At 42.6% G+C, this 22,961-nt stretch overlaps 1 protein-coding gene and 1 pseudogene across 1 annotated transcript in view; one reads left to right on the top strand and one right to left on the bottom strand.

Annotated features, from left to right (window-relative positions):
- PTGR1 (prostaglandin reductase 1) overlaps window positions 1-13,491 on the bottom strand; it is a 28,427-nt gene extending 14,936 nt beyond the window's left edge. Inside the window, 5 exon segments of the mRNA XM_035016600.1 lie at window positions 794-961; window positions 6,367-6,423; window positions 8,290-8,335; window positions 10,896-11,011; window positions 13,075-13,491. Of these exon segments, the coding sequence (XP_034872491.1) occupies window positions 794-961; window positions 6,367-6,423; window positions 8,290-8,335; window positions 10,896-11,001 (377 nt within the window). The 5' untranslated portion in view covers window positions 11,002-11,011; window positions 13,075-13,491.
- LOC118017822 lies at window positions 4,031-4,591 on the top strand (annotated as a pseudogene).
- Window positions 13,492-22,961: the final 9,470 nt, after the last annotated feature.

Here is a 22,961-nt window from a genome sequence, read left to right as displayed (position 1 = left end):
GAAGGAAGGAAGGAAGGAAGGAAGGAAGGAAGGAAGGAAGGAAGGAAGGATGAAAGAAATGAAAGATCATACAACTTGGAGAGAGAAAGGAAATTCATGAATTCCAGACTAAAAATGTTTTGGGGGGACTCCAACAAAAGGAATTCAATTGACCTTGCTTCTCCAGACCATAAAAGGAAACTTGAGGTCCCAAGTTCAGCTGAGACAGGATGAACTGACCCAGGAGTCTTCCTGAGGGATAAGGCCAAGGAACTCCTGAGTAGTTCAAGTCTGTGTCAAGCTGAGTGACTGTACAACCATACTTATGATTCATCTCAATTTAAATAATCTCAGATCCCTTTATACCTCAGGAAATTCAGATGTGCATAGGGAAAGGTGGGGAATGAGAGACAGTACAGAAAAGCCAAAGTAGACTGAATTCTTTTCCCCCTTTTAAACTCTGAAATGGAGGTAGAGATGAGTAAGGAGTGAAGCCAAGACACTTCCAGAGATGGAGGGAGCTGGTTCTGTCGTGTTACCATTTGCCCGCTGCTAGGGAGGGGTCATGCCCCATGCTTCTCTGCTCTGTTGCTCTCTGGACTGGAGAGTCTCTGGCCTCATTTTCCCTCTTTCCTTCAGTCCGAGGCTAACTCTAGTCCATCTTCTTCCCTTCTTAGTCCTACCATCTACTCTAACCAGCCCCTGAGCCTAGACTGTCTCAAGTTTCTTCTTGTTGACCACATTCTGAACAAACTATTTTGGAAAACCAGAATGTCAGGTATTTAAACAAATGAAATATACCCATGAAACTCACCCTGTCATGCCCACTGTTCCCAGAGCCAAAGACACCGGTACCGTGTCTGGCCACTCTGCGGGTAGCTTTTCCAGATCTTTCCCATCAGAAATAGAGTGTGTCGTCCAGCCTGAAAAAGCCACTACCACAGTTCCTGCTGGGAAGGCTGAATTTTTACTTTCCACAACTCTGAAAGATAAAGCACATTAAGACATGGGAAACCTCTTTCAAGGGAGTTGGGATGCTGCATGGGTAGTTTCCTAAAAGGGCACTGAAGTTAATATTCCATGATTAAATACCCCACCACATCTCTCCATCCCTCGCTGCTGGTTTCTCCTCCTCCTTGAGAGAAAATATGGGCCCTTAGAGAAGAACTCTCTGAACTGGTTCCACATCTGTCCCTGTCCTCACCCACTTCTCTCCAGTGCAACCTGCCTTCTACTCCACTAAGGTCACAACAACTTCTGATTGCAAAATCCAGTGGACACTCTTCATTCATTATCTGATTTTACCTTTCTACTGTATTCAACACTCTGAGCTACCCAAACTTCCTCATTGGTTTCCATAATACTGACTTCACTGGGATTTTTGTCTCTCCCTCTGAGTTGCTCCTTTTCAGTCTCATTTGCTGATTTTCTTTCTCCCACCTTCTCCCACCGTTACCATTTTATACTGTCTTCCCCCTGATCGTGAAGTTATATAACACATTTATTTTAGAAAATTTGATGTATGAAATAAAAATACTAGTTCTAATCCCACAATACAAAGATAACTGCTAATATTTTGGGGTGTGTTATGGCAATCTTAATGATATATTCAAAAAAGGCATATTATAAGAAGGCAAACTGGTGCAGCCACTATGGACAACAGTATGGAGATTCCTCAAAAAATTAAAAAAAGAACTACCATATGATCCAGTTAATTCCACTAGTGGGTATTTACCCAAAGAATATGAAAACACTAATTCAAAAAGATATATGCACCCCTGTGTTCATCCCTGAATTCAAAAAGATATGTGCATCCCATTGTTTACCTGCACTATTTACAACAGACAAACTATGGAAGCAACCCAAGTGTCCACCTATAGATGGATGGATAAAGAAGATGTGGTATATAGACAATGGAATATTACTCAGCTATCAAAAAGAATGAAATCTTGCCATATACAAGACTGGATCTAGAGGGCATAATATTAAGTGAAATAAGTCAGTCAGAGAAAGACAAATACCATATGATCTTACTCATACGTGGAATTTTTTAAAAGATTTTAACTTAGGGGCGCCTGGGTGGCTTAGTCAGTTAAGTGTCTGCCTTTGGCTCAGGTCATGATCCCAGAGTCCTGGGATCGAGCCCCGCATTGGGCTCCCTGCTTGGCGGGGAGCCTGCTTTTCCCTCTCCCTCTGTCTGCCGCTCCCCTTAAAAAAAAAAAGATTTTAATTTATTTATTAGAGAGAGAGCATGTGTGCGAGGGAGAGCAGGAGCAGGGGCAGAGGGAGAAGGAGAAGCAAGCTCCCTGCTGAGCAGGGAGCCCAATGTGGGGTCTGATCCCAGGACCCTGAGATCATGACCTGAGCCGAAGGCAGACACTTAACTGACTGAGCCACCCAGACGCCCTCATATGTGGAATTTAAGAAACAAAACAAACAAAGAAAAAAAGAGACAAACAAAAAAACGGACCCTTAAATGAAGTGAACAAACTGGTGGTTGCCAGAGGGAAGGTGGGCCCTAGGGGGATGGGTGAAATAGGTGATGGGGATTAAGAGTACACTTACTGGTTTTTGTTTTTTTGTCTTTTTTAGATTTTATTTATTTATTTGACAGAGAGAGAGAGCATAAGCGGGGGGATTGGCAGGCAGAGGGAGAGGGAGAAGCAGGATCCCCACTGAGCAGGGAGCCAGATGTGGGGCTTGATCCTAGGACCCTGGGATCATGACCTGAGCTGAAGGCAAACACTTAACCAACTGAGCCACCCAGGCACCCCAAGAGTACACTTATTGTAATGAGCACTGAATAATGTATAAAATTTTTGAATCACTATATTGTATACCTGAAACTAATAACACTGTATGTTAATTATACTGGAATTAAAAAAACAAATGCATTTTTAAAAATGTATATGTATTTACATAATTGAAATCACTTTGTTTTGTAACCTAGTTTTTCTCTCTCAACATTATACTAGTATATATGACTTATACTTTTTCCCATGTTAGTAAGAATCCTTTAAAACTGAAATGAATTTAGGGGTGCCTGGGTGGTTCAGTTTGTGAAGCATCTGACTCTTGATTTCAGCTCAGGTCATGATCTTAGTGTTGTAAGATCAAGCCCTGCACCGGGCTCTGTGCTGGGTGCAGAGCCTGCTTAATATTCTCTCAAGCAGACTCCACGCTGAGGGCAGAGCCAGATGCGGGGCTCAATCCCATGATCCTCAGATCACAACCTGAGCCAAAACCAAGAGTCAGACGCTCCACCAACTGGGCCACCCAGGTGCCCCCACATAAAAATTTTAAACTATGATTAGACATGGGAGAAAGATAAAGATAAACAAAGATCCAAATATTTGCAACACTAATATTCCTAACATATAAGAAGATCTTACAAATCACTATAAAAGATAAAAAGACCTAAAGGAACAAAGGAAAAGACATAAACATAATTCACAGAAGAAAACTGATGATTAATTTACGAAAAAAATGTCAACATCACTAATAATGAAAGAAATGGAAGTTAAATGGAAATATCAATGTGAATTCATCTCAGATTGCCAAGATGATAAGCAATGGGCATATAGGTATGAGGAAACAAGTTCTTTAATATGCTATTGGTGGGAGTGGATATTCATACAATCTTTTTGAAGAGAAATTTGACATCAAAACTTCAAATTAAAAATGTGCATCTGACCCTCTTCCCTCTCGTGCTCTCTGTCTCTCATTCTCTCTCTCAAATAAATAAATAAAATCTTAAAAAAAAAAAAAAAAGGGGCACCTGGGTGGCTCAGTTGGTTAAGCGACTGCCTTCGGCTCAGGTCATGATCCTGGAGTCCCGGGATCGAGTCCCGCATCGGGCTCCCTGCTCAGCGGGGGGGTCTGCTTCTCCCTCTGACCCTCTTCCCTCTCGTGCTCTCTGTCTCTTTCTCTCTCTCAAATAAATAAATAAAATCTTAAAAAAAAAATGTGCATCTATTGGGTTGGTGATTCCAGAAGAAACAAGAGTACAGCATGAACATAGGGAAGCAAAAGAAAGCAAGAAGTATGCTACATGAAGCGAATGCTTAGTCTTCGAGATCAGAGGCTTAAAGAGGATAGATTAAAACCTAAAAAGAAAGAAAAGGAAGATCCCAGTGCACTCAAGGAAAGAAAAGTCCCCCAACATCCTCCCTGCTTATTCTTCCAATATAACACAGAGCTGGGCCCACCTTACCACATCCTGGTTGATACCAACTTTATCAACTTTTCCATTCAAGCCAAACTTGACTTAGTACAGTCAATGATGGACTGTCTGTATGCCAAGTGTATCTCTCGTAGAACTGACTGTGTAATGGCTCAAACTGAGAAACTGCGGCAAAAGTATTGAGTGGCTCTAAGGATTGCCAAGGAGCCAAGATCTGAACCATTACCATGCACACACAAAGGAGCCTATGCAGATGACTGCTTAGTACAGAGAGTAACTCAGCACAAGTGTTACATTGTGGCCAAGTTGACCAGGACCTTAAAGGACGAATCCAGAAGATCCCTAGAGTTCCCATTATGTACATTTCTAACCATAGGTACAACATTGAGTGGATACCAGATGATAATGGAGCCCCTCGGTTCTAATTCTTTTTTTCTTTTTTTTATTTGACAGAGAGAGACAGCGAGAGAGGGAACACAAGCAGGGGGAGTGGGAGAGGGAGAAGCAGGCTTCCTGCTGAGCAGGATACAGGGCTCGATCCCAGGACCCTGGGACCACAACCTGAGCTGAAGGCAGACATCTAATGACCAAGCCACCCAGGCGCCCCTAATTCTTAAAAGATAAGAGTTCCTCTGCCTTCCTTTACCAACTTTTTCTGTTGCCAGTTCATATTAGCAATATGCTATAAGCATGAATTATTCTTCTTACCCATTTGCTCTGTTACAAGCTGAGTATGGTTAAATACACTCACTTTTTGAAGTTGTTTTGAAATTGATATTTTGTATCATTTTAAATATTGTTGCATCTTTTTATAAATCAGATGATTGCTCATTTAAAAAAAATGTGCATCTCTTGGGCACCTGGGTGGCACAGTTGGTTAAGCATCCGACTCGAGGGGCGCCTGGGTGGCTCAGTCATTAAGCGTCTGCTTTCGGCTCAGGTCTTGATCCCGGCGTCCTGGGATCGAGCCCCACATTGGGCTCCCTGCTCAGCAGGAGGCCTGCTTCTCCCTCTCCCACTCCCCCTGCTTGTGTTTCCTCTCTCGCTGTCTCTCTCTCTGTCAAATAAATAAAAATTTTAAAAATCTTAAAAAAAAAAAAAGCATCTGACTCAGTTTAGGCTCAAGTCGTGACCTCACGGTGCTGAGATCGAACCCCGTGTTGGGCTCTGTGCTCAGCGTAGAGTCTGCTTAAGAATCTATCCCTCTCCCTCTGCCCCTTCCCAACCCTGTGCTCTCTCTCTTTCTAAAATAAATAAATCTTTATAAATAAATAAATAAGTTAATAAAATATGCATTTCCTTTGACCTAGAATTTATACTTTTGGGAATTTGATGTGAAGCAATATTCATCTAAGTAGGCAAATACACAGACATGCACAAAAAGAGGCATACATGTTCCTTGCAGAACTATTTGTGATAGAAAAAACTGGAAACAGTTGCTACCAGGAGTAGATTAGTTACATGGCAGGTAACAATGGGATAAATTGGCAGCCATTAAGGGGTGCCTGGGTGGCTCAGTTGGTTGAGCATCTGACTTCAGCTCAGGTTGTGATTCTGGAGTCCTGGGATCGAGCCCTGTGTCAGGCTCCCTGATTCAGTGGGGAGTCTGCTTCTCCCTCTGTACCTCCCCCCTCCACTTGTGCTCTCTCTGTCTCTCTCAATTAAGTAAATAAAATCTTTGGGAGAAAAAAAAGGACTGATTTAAAAAAATCTGCAGCCACTAAAAGGTAGGTAGTATATTTACATTTTATCAACAAAAGGTATCCATAACATATTAAGTGAGAAAAAGCAATTTGTTGAAGGGCATATAATCCCATTATTTAAGAAAAATTATAAATATTAATTTGTGTACTAAGCAATTTTTGAAAGAATAATACATTAACAACAGTCACCTCTAAGGTTCAGATTAAGATAAGGGAACTTTCAGTTTCCAAGATACAAATTTTTGATTTATTTGAATTTTTGCCATAGTCCTAAACTGGACAATTACAATTTTTTAAGTTTAAGAGTTGCAACGATGTCAATTTCACAGGCTTCCCTCCTTTCCAATTAGTCAAGAAAGGGGCAAGATTTCCCAAGTTGCTTCTAAGATCAGTGAGTGAATCACACGGACTGAAGAAATTGTAGGGGTGATAGACAGAGGTGGACCCAGAAGGAGGTAAAGGAGAGACATATTTTTCAAGCACTGAGACACACAGAAATACCTGGCCACTTGCTGTCCCATCATCATATCACCCTCCTTCAATCTTTTGGCTGCCACTCTGAAAAAAAAAATCCATTCTTAATAAATAAGGACATCTGGGGAGGGGCCCTTGGGTGGCCCAGTTGGTTGTGCATCTGACTCTTGATTTTGACTGGGTCATCAAACCCTGCCTTTGGATTCTCTCTCTCCCTCTCCTTCTGCCCCCATCCCCACCCCTTTCTCTTGCTTGCGTGCATGCACTCTTTCTCTCTTAAAAAGAAAAAAAAGAGCATCTGGGGAAAACCATCTTGAGTTTCAGGCCACATGGAAAATCAATGGGAAAAGTGTGTGCTGATACATAAAGGCAAAATAATTGGGTGAAATGCAAGAGGAGAGATGTTAGAGGTAGTTCTGCTGTGACCCCAGAGAAGCATTCTGATAGCATTTTTCTGTGAAATGAATATGAGAATCTTACCATCATGCTCCATTGTGGATGAGTTTCTACCAGTAACTTTTAAAACATAACCCAGACACCACTGGGTACTTGTTTCTCAAATCACTAGCTGTGATATTGTGATTTAGAGTAAGAACTAATGTATTCTGTCTACATCCGGTTTCTGGCATAGAGCTCCTAAACTCCTGGGATTTCCGAAGTGATGAGAGTGATAAAGGCATCTTTTGTTATATTAATGAGGTGATTTTTGGAAAGCACCTAAGGTTGGGGGCTGGTTGCCAGAACCAGCCACATGATTAGAGGGCTCTAACTTTCATTGCCCCCTCCCCAGACCTCCAGGAAGTGGGGAGGGGCTAGAGGTTGAATCAATTGCCAATAGTCAATGATTTAATCGATCATGCCTATGTAATGAGCCTCCATAAAACCCTAAAAGGGCAGGTTCTGGGTTGGTGAACATGAGGAGAGGTGGGGAGAGTGGTGTCCTTGGGGAGGGCATGGACACTCCTTGCCCCTTCCCACATACTTTGCCCTACGCATCTCTTCCACGTGACTGTTTCCAAATCATACCCTTTTATAATAAGCCAGTAAGCTAGTGAGTAAATTGGTTTCCTGAGTTCTATGTGCTGCTCTAGCAAATTAATTGAACCCAAGGAGGGGGTCTTTGGAGCCTCGGATCTATAGCCTGTTGGTCAGAAGTAGAGGTAACAATGTGGACTTGGGATTGGCATCAGAAGTGTGGGGAGGGGCAGTCTTGTAAGACTGACACCTTCACTTGTGGGATCTACAGTTAGATAGTGTCAGAACTGAATTGTAGGACCACCAGCTGGTATTAGAGAATTGGTTGGTATTGTAGGGGGAAAAGAAAAATTTACAAATTAGAATTATTGTCACAGAATCATACCAGCCACACAAAAAGGGATGCTAGTTAACATTTGGAAACATTTTTTTACCTTAGATTTGAATCTCTATTGATCAGTTCTGAAAACAATTATTTTAAAGAATGATGACTACATTATTTATTAATAGGCAAAAATTACTGAGAAGTTAGTGCCCCATAAAGGCTTTCATTCCCTCCCTTCCCTGGATTGTTTACTGAGTACAAATATTTGATTAAATTAAAAGAATACAGGTAAATGGAAGGCAAGAAAAGCTTATTTTAGTCTTACCATCTTCCTCTACCCAAATTAGTTGTCAGTAGTGAAATGGACAAATTGGATTTGGGCTTCTTTAGTCTTTTAATTTTTGGGGAGCAATGAGAGGCAAATTGTGCATATTAAGGGAGGAAATGGTGGTCAAATAACGGAGCCAAGGTAATCCCTCATCAAACTTCTCAAACCTTTGCTGGCAAAGATGAGCAACCATGAATCTTAATGCTGATATTATACTGGGACAACTGGAGGAAGAGACAATCAGTTGGATATTTTAAAAGATGGACTATTTCAAAACAGGATCCAAAGCACAACATATGAATTTTTAGGAGGAAAATCATACCTCATATAAGGATCCACGGTAAGGAACAGAGCTTCCAGCAGGACCTCTATAAAATAAAGCATTCCATAGGCAATTAGAAACTCAAGGCTTGATGCCTTCCTTGACTTTGGCATTCTAAGTAAGCACTCAAAATTAACATTCTAAATAAGATTATCTTTCTGCTTCACGGTTGCCCTTCTGCGCTTGCTATTAAAGAGACAGACAACAAGAGGGGTCCAGCCCCGATTATCATCATCCTCACCATCACCATCATCATCATGTTATGTACTTAGAACTCACTCCATGCTTTACATGGATTATTTCACATGATATTCCCAACAACTATTGTTTCCATTTTACTTAGGCTTAGGTTAAGGAACTTGCTCAGGGCCACATTTGTAATCACTATGTTACAGTGCTCATATAAGGTTTCACTGACAGCCCCCATTAGTATTAAAGAATATATATTTTGCTGCAGTGATTCTCATGCACACATTCTCTGGAATTTTGAACCGGACTCCTGGCTGTCAATCCCAACTTAGATGGGACTGAACTTGGCCAAGCTCTGACTGCATGCCCCTTTCTCAAATCCTGCCTTCTTACCTGAAAATACCCCATATGGTCTGCTCTACAAAGCTAATCTCCAAACACGTTACAGCGGTGCTGCTGTTTCTCTCCCCTAGATTTCCTTAGGGGTTGCCTTGTCCTTCCACTTCCCCCCATGGGATGGGAGACTCCTCAACAAAGGAGGAGACTTTTTCCCTCCTGTCTGTGCACAGGATAATCTGAAATCTGCACACAGCTGCTAGGCCCTGCTTACCCCCTTGCTTACCCCATCACCAGGCTTGCCAGGACAGAGAGGAAATCCTCCCCAGCATTTGTCAAAGTCAGGAACAATGTACCATTTCAATTATGAAAGAAATCAGAGGGATCCTCCTCCCATATGACATCAAGGCTTCAAACAGAAAACCTTGAAAAAGTCTCTGTGGAAGATTGCAAAATTGTCACAAATACCTCCCATCGCTGTGTGGGGCCTCCTTGCTACTCCTCCCATCAAGAAGTCTATGTCTCCGGGGCGCCTGGGTGGCTCAGTCATTAAGCATCTGCCTTCAGCTCAGGTCATGATCCCAGAGTCCTGGGATCAAGCCCCCCATCGGGCTCCCTGCTTAGCAGGAAGGCTGCTTCTCCCTCTCCCACTCCCCCTGCTTGTGTTCCTGTTCTCGCTGTGTGTCTCTCTGTCAAATAAATAAATAAAACCTTAAAAAAAAAAAAAAAAAAGAAGTCTATGTTCTCACTCCTTGAATCCGGACTTGGCTATGTGACTTGCTTTGCATATTAGCAAACATGATATAAGTAGAGGCTTGAAAAGTACTTGCCAACACCTACTGTTCTAGATCAGTGGGACCACTGCAAAGACAGAGCTCACAGCCTGCTAGAAACTAGCCTGCTAGAAAGGCCACCCAGAGGACTGAGACATGCACCTCTGCAGAGAGCTTGCTAACCACCAGACAAATGAGTGAGGTCCAACCTAGATTAAACGAACGGTCAGCCCAGATGAAACCTACAGTTACCACCAACTTAACCCAGCCCAAATTGCTAACCCACAGAACTGTAAGCCAATAAATGATTGCTGTTAGATGTCATTGTTGTTTGATTGTTGTTTGAGGTAGTTTATTTTGCAGCAAAGGCTAACTGATAGTCTTTTCCAGCTGAAATCTTATGACTTACCTCCATTTTTTTTTCACTCTCATCACTTTTATTCAACATATTTTTTTATTCTTATGTTAATCCCCATACATTACATCATTAGTTTTAGATGTAGTGTTCCATGATTCATTGTTTGTGCATAACACCCAGTGCTCCATGCAGAATGTGCCCTCCTCAATACCCACCACCAGGCTAACCCATCCTCCCACCCCCCTCCCCTCTAGAACCCTCAGTTTGTTTTTCAGAGTCCATCGTCTCTCATGGTTCATCTACCCCTCCGATTTCCCCCGCTTCATTCTTCCCCTCCTGCTACATTCTTCTTCTTCTTCTTTTTTTTTCTTAACATATATTGCATTATTTATTTCAGAGGTACAGATCTGAGATTCAACAGTCTTGCACAATTCACAGCACTTACCAGAGCACATACCCTCCCCAGTGTCTATCAACCAGCCACCCCATCCCTCCCACCCCACCCCCCACTCCAGCAACCCTCAGTTGGTTTCCTGCGATTAAGAATTCCTCATATCAGTGAGATCATATGATACATGTCTTTCTCTGTTTGACTTATTTCGCTCAACATAATACCCTCCAGTTCCATCCACGTCGTTGCAAATGGCAAGCTCTCATTCCTTTTGATGGCTGCATAATATTCCATTGTGTATATATACCACATCTTCTTTATCCATTCATCTGTCAATGGACATCTTGGCTCTTTCCACAGTTTGGCTATTGTGGACATTGCTGCTATAAACATCGGGGTGCACGTACCTTTTTGGATCCCTACTTTTGTATCTTTGGGGTAAATACCCAGTAGTGCAATTGCTGGATCATATGGTAGCTCTATTTTCAACTTTTTGAGGAACCTCCATACTGTTTTCCAGAGTGGCTGCACCAGCTTGCATTCCCACCAACAGACTTACCTCCATTTTTTAAGGATGGGAGTTCAACTGTCTTTAACTCAAAGTTACTATGAGTAGGGCTGCCTTCAAAGTGCTTCTTCAGGGTCCAGCTCTTAGCATGAACCATCCTGAAGTTTCTGGAACACAGTAAACATGTAGTCAACTGCCATGACGTGACTGGATTATTATGACTTCCTAGCCCACGCGAGGAAGCCAGGCAGCAGGGTCCACTCACCATCTACTTCTCTTCATGATCATTTAACGCCAACACATTTATTGGGTATTTACTACCTTTCTATTCCTGTGCTAAGCACTTCATATGCACTATCTCATTTTACCCTCATAAATTTTAAGATAGGCATTATTATCATTGCCAGTGTACAGGGTACAAATGAGGAAACTGAGGCTTCCTCAGAAATCTCTAAGACAAGGAAAAATATTAAAACCGACATCGAAATTCTTCCCAGCCACCGCTGGGGTTTCACAAGGGCACTGGACAGCTCCGTGGTGTGTGAATATTCCGTTCCTCACCTCACATAAAGCGAATCCTGAGAGAGCGTCAAACACAAAGAACCGCATAGAAGTGCACGCACACCTTTCAGACGGATTTAACAACTTTCTAAGGCAAACAGTCTCAGCCTCCTGAACGCCCCGGCGTGGCGCTACTGCTCAGCTCAGTGGCGAGTTGACTTTGGCACTAAATGGGAAATCCAGGGTTTAAACTTGCCTCCACAGGAAACCAAAATAGATGATTCAGACAGCCCTGAGCTTTGGGATCAGGACATTTTCTTGGACAGATCTCCCCTGCATCACGAGGGAGCCGCTCCTTCCCCACGAGTGTACCTCCAGCGGACGGGTCTGCAGTCGCTGGCAATTTCAACGGTCCCACAGCAGTGTAAGCAGAAAAGAGTTAGGGGTCCCCCGAAAAAGAAAACGGACACATAGCTTTCCGGCCACAGGAGAAGTCATTTTAGGCCGTCAGCTATTCTTGTGACCTATGCCCTACTGACTCGACTTGCCCTCGCTCCCTTCCTGCAGAACTTCCTCTAGGAGGTGTTAAAATTACAAAGGAATGCAAGAACCTCCGCAGTTCAGGATTTTAAGGAAACAAAGGGAATGCAAAAACTAATCGCTTTGACGGGGCCGATAATAGCCCAACCAAATCAGAGGCAATAAATCAATGGTAAAACTCCCAGCGCTGTTTCAAAAGCAAAGACTGATCTCACGAACGTTCTTGGGCTGTTTGAGCACTCAAACCCCGGGGGAACTGGTCAGGGAGCTGATGATGCCGACCCTTGCTGGCTCTCAAGACTTCAATCAACTAGGACCTGGACTCTGTTGATTTCGGATGACCTTTGCCCCAGTTCCATACTGAACTTTCTTTTGCGAACCCCCTCATGAATATGCACGTACCCTTAGCTTAAAACTTCCCCAATTTTGTTTTTCGGGGTGACACTACGTTGGGAAATATCCCTGGTGTTCTCCTTTACTCTTGCAAGTAAAACCCTTCCTTTTCTTATGCTTTGGCTTGGTTGTGTCTTTTGACTGGACACCCACCGAGAGGCGACCCCAGTTGGGGGTAACAGCAGTGCCCTGGACACTTTTGCATTGCAAATGGAGCGTTCCCGACGGTCGGATCCGCAGCCCGGTTTTTCTACTTGTCTCTTTTCCCAAAAAGGCAGCCAAGTGCGAATTCCGACCTCGCTGGAAGTCCAGAAGCTCCCCCCCCCACCAAAGGACATGGCCTCGGGCAACCGAAGTTCAGGGAGAGTCCCACCCACCAAAAGATGTCCGGGTGCAGTGCCCCCAGGCACACTTGCCCCTGGCTCCCATCTCCTCTCCCTGCACACACCCATGTCTAACCGAATTCCGACCCCTGTCTTTCATCTCCTACCACACTTGTTCCAGTTTTGCAGTCCTGAAAGTTTCCTGGCCAGCCGCCGCCCCGGCTAAGGCAGCTATGCCGTGCACCCGAAGGCAGACAGGCCATGCCCTTCCTTCCAGCATATCTCCGAACTCTCCAAGAACAAGCAGGGTCCGGTAGGCATCGATCGGGACATCTGGCTTTCACTTTCCTCGTAGTGCAAGACTCAGAAGTTATTAAGCAAGAGGAGACGGGGGAGCAACGCGCAAACGTTCTACAATAGGGAATTCTAGGAACTCAACAGGAAAAAAGAGTGGGACGGAGATGTTTACTTACCCCAACCCGCAGGTTCCACTACCTAGACAGAGATTGTGGTTGGGGCTGTGCGGCAGTTCCCACCGCCTGCATTTAAGGCCGTCCAGGAGAGGGTGGAGTTCCCCCTCCTCCCAGGGGCGGAGCTGCGCGGGCGCGGGCGCGGGCGCGCGTGCGCGTAACTATACCTGCACCAGCTTCCTAACTAGGAACTGGGTGCAAAGATGGTGTTTGGGAGAACCAGCCGCTCAGGCAGGAAGGAGACAAATGCAAGGTCCCTGAGCAGAGCTCAGAGTTTTCTACTTTTTATTTATTTATTTGAGAGAGAGAAAGCGCGCGAGCGTGCACGCGCACGGGGCAAGGGGCTGAAGGAGGGAGGGACAGAATCTCAAGCAGACTCCCCACTGAGTTCTGATCCAGCCTGGGACTAATAAGCCTAATATATTACCAGTAATTTCTAAAAATATCTAAAAATATAGCAGCAATTTACATTCCTACCATCAATGTAGTTGAGTTTTTTGTTACCTAAAGACAACATCAAAACTGGTATTATTATTGTTGTATTCACTTTTTGCCAATCTGATCAGTGCAAATATGAATTTATGCCCCCCAAGGGATGAGATCTGACTTTATTAAGATTTATACGCTTGTACCTACCTGTATCATTTAGAATGGTTTGTTTTTTTTTTTCCAAGTTACATAAGACTCATATTGGCTTAAAAAATAAGACATTTACTGGTTCATGTGACTGGAAAGTCCAGAAGTAGGATGGGCTTCAGGGTTGGTCTGAATCAAGATCTGGCATATTTCATCCTTACATACAAGGCTTGCTTCCCTCATGCTGACACAATGGCAGCCGTAGCTCTATTAACCTAAAGCAAAGAAAAATATCCATGTCACAAAATTCCTAGCAAGACTCCTCTACCTCTCATTGGTTGAAATGTCTCTAAACCAATCAGTGGCCAATTAAAGACTGAAAAGCTTGGGCCTGGGTTACCTAAACCAATCATGTGTCATCAGGGGTAGGATTCCGGTCTTCTCTTTGCTAGGCTTTCAATTTACAAGGCACTGAGTGAAAGATTCAGAACTCCAAGAGACAGACTTCTCAGCTTTCAACATAAAATAGCATTAAGTAATAATCAGATGTAAGCTGTATAGTATTGTCAGTTTTGCAGGAAAGCTGGTTTGTTTGGTGGCTTGAAAAGCTTTCAACAGAAGAGTTGAAAAAAATCTGGGTGTCTCTGAGAACGTATATTGGATTGTTATGGCTGCCATAACAAAATACCATAGGTTGGGTAGCTTAAACAACAGAAATTTTAAGTTTCTCATGGTTATGGAGGCTGGAAGTCCAGATTAAAGTGTTGGCAAGTTTGGCTTCTCCTGAGCCCAAGCTTCTTGGCTTGCTGATGGCCACCTTCTTTCTGTGTCCTCACGTGGTTTTCTCTGTGCACGCACATCCCTGGTATTATGTCTCTTCTTTAAGCCCCACCTAACAGTCTCCATTGAATTAGTCATCTTTTTGAAGGCTGTCTCCAAATACAATCATGTCGATTAGAGCTCACCTATTCATGACCTCATTTAACTTCAATTACGTCTTTAAAGGTCATTTCTCTGGGCATCTGGATGGCTCAGTTGGTTAAGCCAACTGCCTTCAGCTCAGGTCATGATCCCAGGGTCCTGGGATCCAGCCCTACATCGGTCCCTGCTCAGCAGGGAGCCTGCTTCTCCTTCTCCCTCTGCCTCTTCCCTCTGCTTATGCTCTCTCTCTCAAATAAATAAAATATCTTTTTAAAAAAGAATTATATCAGACACTAACCAAGTGCATAGGAGGGTAGGAAGAGGGACTAAGAGGGGAAACCAGGATGAGAGAGTGACATTCCAAGACATACAGTATATTTGTCCAAAATAACATTACTAATAGTTGTTTACAGAGGTCCCATAAGTGTGACCTTTCCTAAATTTGTTCTTACCTACAAGAGGAACCCATCTCACCTATATTGGGAGATAAAATGGAACAGTGAAAAGTGCAGGGCTTTGGAGAATGTTAACTTGGATTCAAATCTCAACCCTCCTACTGACAACTCTGTGATCTTGTCTAATTGATTTCACCTCTTGAACTTCAGATCCCTTAGGCTCTGAGGAAGATAATAGTAATATTTGCTTCCCTGGACTGTTGTGAGGCTTAGAAATTAGGTACTAAGGACTCCTGGTTGGTGCTGCACCGGCCACATTTCACTGTGCTGTGGGAAGAGGCATAATCATTCTCTCTCCAAATGTAGTATCTTACATGTATTAAAGGATTCTTTCTTTCTTTCTTTTTTTTTTAAAGATTTTATTTATTTATTTGACAGAGAGAGAGACAGCGAGAGAGGGAACACAAGCAGAGAAGTGGGAGAGGGAGAAGCAGGCTTCCTGCCGAGCAGGGAGCCCAATGAGCGGGCCTCGATCCCAGGACCCTGGGATCATGACCTGAGCCGAAGGCAGACGCTTAACGACTGAGCCACCCAGGTGCCCCTGTCCCTCTTCATTTTAACCAGGAAAACAATAACTTTCCTAAAAGCCCGACCCATTAGATTTCTGCCTATATCTTATTGACCAGAATTGTGTCTCCATCTGCAGAGGGGTCTAGAAAGCAGAGTTCTTTAACTGGGCACCCTGCTACCGTGAACAAAATTGGGATATGTATGTAGGAAAGATGAAGGGGAAAGTGGATATTGGACAGGCAATCAGCACGGTCTGCCTCTAGATATACCAAGCATGAAATCTTTTTCAAAGTCTTTATATCTGGCTCTCTGCCATTAATTGTACCTGCTTGTTACTTTGGTTACTTTGCAGTATTTCCATTAGATAGTAGAGAAAACCACAAATTCTCTGTGCCCCAAATAGAAAAGGAAATGTTGCAATTGGATGTCATCATGTGGGCCAAATATCTCAGATTAAAAAGAGGGATATAAGGGGCACCTGGGTGGCTCAGTCGTTAAGCGTCTGCCTTCGACTCAGGTCATGATCCCAGGGTCATGGGATCGAGTCCCGCATTGGGCTCCCTGTTCAGCGGGAAGCCTGGTTCTCCTTCTCGCATTCCCCCTGCTTGTGTTCCTGATCTCACTATCTCTCTCTCTCTCTGTCAAATAAATAAATAAAATATTTAAAAAAAAAAAGAGGGACATAGGTTGTCTTGTGTCCATGGAGCTGGACTGTGGCAAAAGCTTTCTGTCACCCTGCTAAGAAAGGTGTCATGGTTTCTTCACTGTTCATATTTGATTTTGGATCTCAGGGCCAGAGGGTTGAGTTCTTCAAACTCATAATTTATGGTGTATTATCACCACTGGTCTGCCAAAAATTCTCCGTCAATAATTTATGTGCTTAAAAAAAAGCCCCATTCCCTACTCTTCTCTTCCTGCTACTATAGACAACTGTTGTGATGTGTTTAATGTATAGTTTATCTTTTTTGTAAATGTTCTTGCACAGTGTGCACTGGGGGATATCTATTTATTTATTTTGAGATTTAAAAAAATATTTTTATTTATTTGAGAGGGAGGGGAGAGAGAGAGAGAGAGCATGAGCGGGGGGAGGGGCAGAGGGAGAAGCAGGCCCCCTGCTGAGCAAGGGGCCTGATGTGGGACCCAATCCCAGGACCCTGGGATCATGACCTGAGCCGAAGGCAGATGCTTAACTGACTGAGCCACCCAGGCTCCCCTGGATTCAGAGACATTTCAAATCTGTTTTAGGTTCTCATTATCATAGAATAAAATCTGACTCAAAGCTTCTTTTGTTTGCTTTAAACCAAAAGAATTTTGGGTGAGGGCAAATTATTTTTACAATGTTGTTGCTATTCAAGTCAAAGTTACTGGTGATATAGAACTCATGAATTATACAGTAACAATTTGGCTTTTTCTTATTATAACATTAAAAATAATACAAGTAGGTGTAGTATTTTTGTGACTAGGCATTTGCGGAATGAAAGGAAGATAAATTTACTGCCACCCTGCCATTCTGGTCAAGTTAGCAGCCTCTCTGACTTGGCAATTTTCTGTGAAAGAAACTCATTTAGGGGAATGAATAAGGAATTCATTGGTTATTATTTGGTTAACCCTAACCAAAAGGTTTTTTTTTAACCACCCCTACCTTCTTAATTTGCTTCTTTTAAATTGCTTCATTTGTATCACAGGATGATACATGTTTATGTACCTGACAGAACTGTGACATAGTGTACTTGAAAACAATTTCCAACCTCAAAGGACTATACAAGTAAGGGTTATAATTATTAATATAGGGACCAAAGTGCTCTGCGAGAGGAACAAGCAATTGAAAACACTAACGTTCAAGGAGAGACAGGTGCAACTCTATTTGATTTTCTCCATTTGCCTTCCAGATCCACTCTCCACCCTGTTTTTCACAAATCATACCCCCTTCCCTCAAACTTCTGCTTGGTTTTGGTAGGTCTGGTGTTGATTCTCCCTGTCAGGTTACTTTGGATTGGCCTTGTTAAAAAGCATACCTCCTGGGGGCGCCTGGGTGGCTCAGATGGTTGAGCGTCTGCCTTCGGCTCAGGTCATGATCCCAGGGTCCTGGGATCGAGTCCCGCATCGGGCTCCCTGCTAGGCGGGGAGTCTGCTTCTCCCTCTGCCTCTGCCTCTCTCTCTCTCTCTGACTTTCATGAATAAATAAAAATAAAAACATTAAAAAAAAAAAAAAGCATACCTCCTTCAGGCAGCCTCTGGGCATACCTCTGTCCCCTGACCCCTTCAGGCTAAAGTAGGAGGGTGTCTTCACCGGCACCATTGGTTTTTCCCTTTCCCCTGCATACTGCCCTTTGGGTGGGTGTGCCCTCTGTCTCCTGATAGGAGACTGCTCAGTCTAATTAACATATATAATTATTGTTTTAAAAAAACAGATATGAAAGTACATGGACTTTGAAAGAGAAAGTAAATTTCAAAGGAATTTTAGACAAATGGTTTAAATTAATAAAAATTGGAAAAAGGACATGCACACTCCCAAAGGTATATGGAAGCAAATGACACCCTCTCCTGGTAAATATGCATATCACATCTCTCAGTCCTGTAGAGAAAGCTTCGCACTCCGAAATGTAAACAAAAAGAAAAACAGGGTCATCACCCTACATACTTTTTTTTTTTACCCTGCATACTTCTAGTCCCCAAAATGAATGAAACTTGAATTTTTCCTGTAAGTCATTTACTTACTAACATAATTCCATCCCTGACATTTTCAATACTGATATTTTATGGATTTGCGACATTTGTGGCTATCGTAATCATGGGAGAAAGTATGTTTTTCCACCAAAAACTTGGAAATATTGGCAATTTTTTTCTTTTCTTTTCTTTTAAATACATGTTGTATTTTAATTTTAATGAGCCAGTCCTTTTAAAGTCTGTACTTTCTCTAAACATCTTCATTGGAAAGAAATTGGTTTCATTTCTTTTGGTTCTAAGTCTTCCTTATACAGCAAGAACTCAAAAATCCTGTGTTTTAAGTAAAAGGAAAAAAACTGTTGGCTTTATTAGGTAGGCATAAATTTAGAAAGGAATAGAAAGTTTTGCTAAATATTTAAGGGAATTAGATGATGCTTGGGGCGCCCAGGTGGCTCAGTTGTTAAGCGGCTGCCTGCCACATTGGGCTCCCTGCTCAGTGGGGAGTCTGCTTCTCCCCTGCCTGCCATTCCCCCTGCTTGTGCCCTCTCTCTTCCTCTCTTTCTCTCTCCCTCTGTGTCAAATAAATAAAATATTTATAAAAAAAGAAAGATGATGCTTATCTTTATTTTATTTTTAAGTAATCTCTACACCCAACCTGGGCCTTGAACTCACAACCCTGAGATCAAGAGTCTCATACTCCAGCCAGCCAGGCATGATGCTTATCCTTGATTCTCAAGCTCTGGTGTCTATCAGAATCACCTGTGGGCTTATTAAAAGTAAACATCATGTTGGGGCACCTGGGTGGATCAGGAGGTTAGGTGGCTGACTCTTGATCTCAGCTCAGGTTCCGATCCGAGGGTAGTGAGTTCAGGTGCTGCCTTGGACTCCATGCTGGGGGTGGAGCCTACTTTAAAAACAAACAAACAAACAAACAAACAAACAAACAAACAAACAAACATCAAACATCATGCCCCTTTCAGGCCTTAGGAGGTCAGAGTCTCTGGTGATCTAAATCATTACAGACTCTCTACCTTCTGTATTATTACAAAATTCCATTTTCTCATTTGTGAAAGGAGGGATAACCTCATAAAATTGTTGTGAGGATTAAGTGACATAATGTATATAAAGCACTAAAGTGCTTAGAAGGGTTCCTAACTCACAGTAAGCACTATATAAATGTAACTACTATTATTTTTGTCAGGAGACAATTCTCCTTGTTTCTTCATGCTTGTGAGCAGGGGCACTGACCACTTGTGTTCTGGACTATTTTCTCCAGGGTATTTGTACGGCAAACAGCCTGGGAAGACATAAGGTCTCCCTCCAGAACAGAGGGCAAGTTTGTTTTCTGTCTAGCATAATGTCTCCCCTTGGTGCGAGTGTCTATTATAAAAGATTTGGGTTCCCTAAGCTCAGAGTTCCCCAGCTGTGATGCAAATCCACTTCATGCACAGCATTCACCTGGGCTCCCCTATGTTACCCACTGTGGGCTGGGGGGTACAGGTGGGGAGCCAATGTGGACATGAACCTTGTGCTGCCTGCTGTGCCATGAATGATAAAGTCCTGTGTTTCTGACCCAGGAGTCTGTTTTCTGCCAGCATCTGTGAAACTGTGGCAGGCTAACTTGCTAGTTTGCAAAGGAAGGTAAAAATCTCCGCCCCTTCACAGTTCTTGACAATTATAAAGTACAAAAGCATGCAGTCATGTATAAAGAAGCACAATTTGGCAACCAAAAGTGATTAAGAAGTAATTTCATTTTTCACTCCAATCTCTAAATGAATATATATTTTTTAAGATTTTATTTATTTATTTGACAGAGAGAGACACAGCGAGAGAGGGAACACAAGCAGGGGGAGTGGGAGAGGGAGAAGCAGGCTTCCCACCGAGCAGGGAGCCCGATGTGGGGCTCGATCCCAGGACCTTGGGATCATGACCTGAGCCGAAGGCAGACGCTTAACAACTGAGCCACCCAGGCGCCCCTAAATGAATATTTAAAGGATTCAATTCATAATTACCTTATTGCACAACCATGGCACCATCTAGCCTCTCCCACATACAATTATGGTCCCCATCTTATCTCCTGGTTTGAAGGATACTATTAATGAGCCATGGAATCTAAATCTATTTGGCCATTATCCAAACCACTGATCAGTGACCAAGTGATAAAGTTGCAGTGTTTTAAGAGATTGGCATTTCTGAACTCCCTCCAATATCTCAATTGACCCCTTCCTCAGCATCCTAGCATGTGATGCACAATTCCCAGCATCTTCCTCCCAAACACCCAATTTCATAGCAACAATAGAGTTTTGTCCCTGTCACTTCCTCAGCCCACTCAGTACTACTGACATCCTGATGGCTGATCCATTCCTAAACGAAATGCAGGCCACCAAGCAGGACATCTAGGAGACTCAATTTTCATAGCCTATAGATCTTTTATTGCTGTGCTCTTCTTTCCCTGCTTTTGACTTGCTGGCCTTTCATTACCATTATCATAGTGGGTATGAATTTTAGTCCAATTCAGTTCACATAAGATTCCAAGGTGCTTCATTATAATACTGCCTGGCAAATGCCTTCAGTTTCTTGCTTCTCTCTTCCTTTATCAGTCACCTTGGCATAATACTAACCCTGAATAAAATCAACGCTTGCCTTTTCCACGCCTTCTCATGAGCAGCTGAACATTAATGGAGAAAACTGTACAACCAGACTGACTGGTTTTACTTGAATGATCACAAACAACATATTGGCACACTCAACCCCACCCTGTAATCCCAGTCATTCCCCAATAAACCTGCTTTCTCACACAGTGTGATAACAGTTTTACACTTTTACTTCTGTTCTCAAACCTCAGCTCTCAAGAGATAATCTTACCTTAGGCTTCACTGAGAAAATAGAAACCATTAGATCAGAGACCTTGTCTTTTCATGGTCAAAGTTACAAACTTCTCTGCATCTGTACTCATCTTCCCTTTTCTTCCTCTGATGATGGGGGAAGCTCTCTCCTCCTACTAAAGGTTAATGAACATGGACTGTATCTCTTCTAACTTTCTTAGGCTACTTGGATTATTTCTTTTCTCCTGCATAATCAACCTCTTCTGTATCAACTAGAATGCTTTCCATAACAAATAAAAAGACACAAACCATTTGTAGACAAAAGCTCTCAAATTTATATCACCTGCCCACACTCAGGAGCCAGACAGATCTGAATGGGTATTATGCTAATTAGTAGATGCGTATGTCCTTAAACTTCCCGTGTAAAACCGTATCATAGAGAATATTTCTGAAATGACTCTTTACCTAATTTCACACATTATTTAGGCAAAAAGTAAATAGATATACGTTTACATATCGGAGATCTTTCTTTGCAAATGTTTTTCCTCCTTTTGAAAACAGAGCCAAATGCCAGTGTTTAAATTACATGGTTGGTGCAAAATCCTTGTAACTGCCATCCCGTTATGGAGCATGCCAGGGGAGTGGGCACTGGAGCTATGTTTAGCTTTCCTCTTTTGTCTATGCAACCAATCAGGTTTATTTTCCCTTCTTAGACCTTTGGTTTTAAAAAGTGCTTCATTCAAGAATTCTGAGGGAAGGCTAAGAAAAATTGAAGCCATTGTAAACTGTGGAATTTAGCCATCAGACATCTATAACAGACTGTGCAGAAATGGGTAGCAACCTCTGGTGGACAATTTGGAACTGGCATAGTCTCTGTCTACCCATTGGAAGCAATCAGAGGTATAGGGCCAGGAGGAGTTCTCTCCAGAATTTCTGCTCAACAAGATTTTATCTGTGGCTCTCTGGTGGTCAACAAATAAAAAACTGACTTCTGTGTACCTGATGACCTAGCTAGCGGGTCCAGGATATAAACCCAGTAGGAGTGGGGTATGAGAGTTGTGCGAGTTGTGTGATTTTTCTTCTTGTCTTAAATAAGAATGCTGGATGAGGGGAGAATTGCAAAATGAATTTCTCCACAGAAGTGACTGAGTGGGCTGAACAGTTAAAAGGCAAATGGATGTGAGAAACAACAAGAACTAATATAGTCAGAAACTTCCCCTCTCCCATCCTTCAAGTGGATGGCTGATAGAAGAGATGGGAAGAAACATATTACCTCTTTTTAAAAAGTAGGCATATATCAAGAAAGCAGACGAGAGGTTATATTCATAGAATTCTGACAAAATTTAAAAATGAGTTTGGCAGGGGTGCCTGGGTGGTTCACTCAGTTAAGCATCCAACTCTTGATTTTGGCCCAGGTCATGATCTCAGGGTTGTGAGATTGAGCCCCAGGTTGGGCTCTGTGCTGGGCATGGAGCCCGCTTAAGATTCTCTCTCTCCCTCTCCCTCCGCCCCCCTCCTAATAAAATGAGTTTGGCAATGAAATTGGTGGTGTTCCAACTCCATAAACCACCTTGTTCACACCACCAGACCTCTGGGTTAGTAGATATGACTTAAAGAAGATCAAAAGCAATGCTGGTTTTGAATTAGCTTTTTTTTTCCTTCCTAGTTTTATAATATTCTTTAATTTTTTAAAAAAGATCTTGTAGTACCTATTCCTTGCCTTATAAGTATGGAGAACACTAAAATAGTATAATATCCCAAGTTGTATATGGAATGGTTGTTTTTCAACCATTTATTGATTTGTGGGTATGTAGGTGTAACTTTTATTTACGTAATTCAAATCAACTTTTGAACCAAGCAAGTCAAAGTAAGTATGAAAAAAGTATGCTTGATTTGAATGGAAAGACCTTTTAAAAGTCTTATAGCCAGAAGTTAT

The sequence above is a fragment of the Mirounga leonina genome, unplaced genomic scaffold (assembly GCF_011800145.1).
Source record: "Mirounga leonina isolate KUSES-001 unplaced genomic scaffold, KU_Mleo_1.0 Mir_170, whole genome shotgun sequence".
Classification (NCBI taxonomy): domain Eukaryota; kingdom Metazoa; phylum Chordata; class Mammalia; order Carnivora; family Phocidae; genus Mirounga; species Mirounga leonina.
The sequence above is the reverse complement of the archived record's forward strand: the minus strand, read 5'-3'. Positions and strand labels throughout refer to the sequence as shown.